The sequence below is a fragment of the Sciurus vulgaris genome, assembly GCF_902686455.1.
Source record: "Sciurus vulgaris genome assembly, chromosome: 7".
In the NCBI taxonomy this organism is placed as follows: domain Eukaryota; kingdom Metazoa; phylum Chordata; class Mammalia; order Rodentia; family Sciuridae; genus Sciurus; species Sciurus vulgaris.
This window is the reverse complement of record NC_136467.1, coordinates 88,831,165-88,833,475: the sequence shown is the minus strand read 5'-3', so window position 1 is coordinate 88,833,475 and position 2,311 is coordinate 88,831,165. Positions and strand designations below refer to the sequence as shown.

Sequence of the window (2,311 nt, the reverse complement as noted above, 5' to 3'; positions counted from 1 at the left end):
AATCCATCAGCCACAATGTCCAGGAATATTATTTAAAACTTTATTCCTTTATTAGAAACCTTGGAAAGACAAATTCACATCAGGACTCAGAACAAGGCAGAGAACCCCAAATATCTGGTTTTTCCTTCACTCCTTTGGCTGTAGAAGCTACAGCAGAATTTAAACCACGCCAGACCCACTCCAGTCTGGCCATAACCTCATCTCTACATCCATGTCCCTGACACACTGGCTGGAAACTGGCTTTACTTCATCCAAGGGCTTAGTTCAAGAGCATTCATGGCTTCCTGGAGTTTGAGCATTCCTAAATCAGAAAAAGCAACAGTGAGGCGAGTATAGGAGCTGAAGGAGGGAGGGTGGAAGGATAACAGCCCTGACTGTTCTCCACCTCTTTTCAGGGTAGTTTTGTGGACTTTCTGAACCAGGCGTTCTGGGTCTGAAACTCTCAAAACCCTCAAAAAACTGGGCCTGTTTCGAACCCTCCAAGAAACCTAGGTCGGAGGTGGGGACCAAGTTGAGAGATAACAAGACCAGCCTCAGCCTCTCAGTCCATCAGGCTTGCAACTCCCAAAAAACTTCCAGGAACAGACCAGACCCTCAGGGCGCTCCTGGTAACAGAGGTGGTTTGGGGCAGCGAGGAAGAGGGAAGAGGCAAAAAGGACTGCTCGAGGAAAGGGCACCTTGTCATACAGTCTCTCACCTCGCTCCTGCCGCTGGCGGTGCCACTCAGCCATGGACTGAAGCATCCACTTGGTCCGGAGCTTAAACAAGTGGGAGCCATAAACCACGACCTCGGTGAAATCTGAAGATTCCAGAGCATTCAGCTGGAGCATGGCCTTGCTCACTTGCTCTATGTAAGGGATTCGAGATCCGCGTGGGCCTGTTGGGGAAAGGAAATGAGCGCTCCAAGTCGCGGAGACCGAGAGCCAATGACTGGGCAGCGGGGTCAAGATTGGGCACTCACCGAACAGGGCTTCCAGCAGTCGCGTCTGGACCTGTAACACCTCTGGGTTTTTCAGGTCTTCGGGAACTTTCACCCACGGTGGGATATCTCTTCGTTCCGGGAGCGCACCCATCTTGAGTCCTTGAAAACCAACCACTCTCCAGTGGAGAGACCTAGGGCAGCACAGAGTGGCGGCGCAAAGAAAGTCTCCAGCGGGGCGGCGGCTCCTGAGATCCAATCCCACCCTCCACGCTCTCTGCCTGCCCCGCCCACGTATTGGTCAGCGGGGTTCCGAACTCCTGGACTTGGCACGCGGGTACGAGACTCCTCCTCCGTTCTCGACCCAGCTGTCTCCAAGTTAACTAGGGTTTCCACCTGCATTGTCTCGAGTCTTCTGCGTGAAAACACTGAGGGCTTGAGAGTGAGTAGGAAGAAGATGCTTTCCCCCTAGAAAACCAAAGATTGGTCATATTCCAGAGAGTAGGAATCAGTTTGTGCCTCGTAGGTTCCAAAAGAGGGTCGTTTCCCCTTGTCCCAAAGGAGCTTGTCTCGCTCCTTCACTGTGCAGGTGGCGCAGGCAACTACCAGGAATGAAGCAATAATTCCTGCCATTTAACAAAGAGGAAATCGGGATTCGGAAATTCATTATCTTACTTGGGGCAAAAGGGGCTCTAAAGTGCCCCCACAGTTCCATTCCTTGAGATCTGTTCCCTGTTCTGGAGCTGACCTGTTTCAAAGCTCACTAGTGCCCAAATGGATGAGGGCTTACTAAATCAACTTGGTTTATTCGTTTTTATTTTCTATTTATTTACTTTTGGTATTTGGCACTGAGCCAAGGGGCATTCCACCACTGAGTTACGTTCCCACTCCTTTTTTTTTTTTTTTTTTTTGAGACAGAGTTTCGCCAAATTACTTAGGACCTCGTTGAGGCTGTCCTTGAACTTCCAATCCTCCTGCTCCGTTGGAATTACAGGCGTGCGCTACTGCACCAGCCTCAAACAATATATTTTAATAACGAATGAACAGCCAGGCACGGAAGCCCGCCCCTGTAATCCCAGCAACTCAGGAGGCTAAGGCAAAAGGCAAATTTGAGGTCAACCTGGGCAAATTAAGAGAGACCCTATCTCAAAATAAAACATAAAAAGGGCTGGGGATGTAGCCTAGTGGTAAACCACCACCCCCCAACCAGTAGGAAAAGGAAAAAACAACAACAATGGATTGTTTTGCAGCCACCTTGTAATCTATCTAGAAAATTATCAACAGCTAAAGCTATCAGATGATATTGAAGACTAGATATTTTAAAAATCCGAGGGAAAAAGGAAAAAAAGATCTGGGAAGTCCTAGCCCACAAATTATGTTACAAAGGAGAAA

General features: G+C 48.9%; 1 protein-coding gene across 1 annotated transcript; it reads right to left on the bottom strand.

The window, feature by feature from the left end:
* Positions 1 to 242: 242 nt before the first annotated feature.
* DPPA5 (developmental pluripotency associated 5) lies at positions 243 to 1,073 on the bottom strand (the record flags this gene model as incomplete). The annotated part of the gene is made up of 3 exons (XM_079147581.1): positions 243 to 301; positions 698 to 877; positions 962 to 1,073. 3 exons carry the CDS (start codon positions 1,071 to 1,073, stop codon positions 243 to 245), a joined length of 351 nt encoding a protein of 116 aa, XP_079003707.1.
* Between the last annotated feature and the right edge of the window lie 1,238 nt (positions 1,074 to 2,311).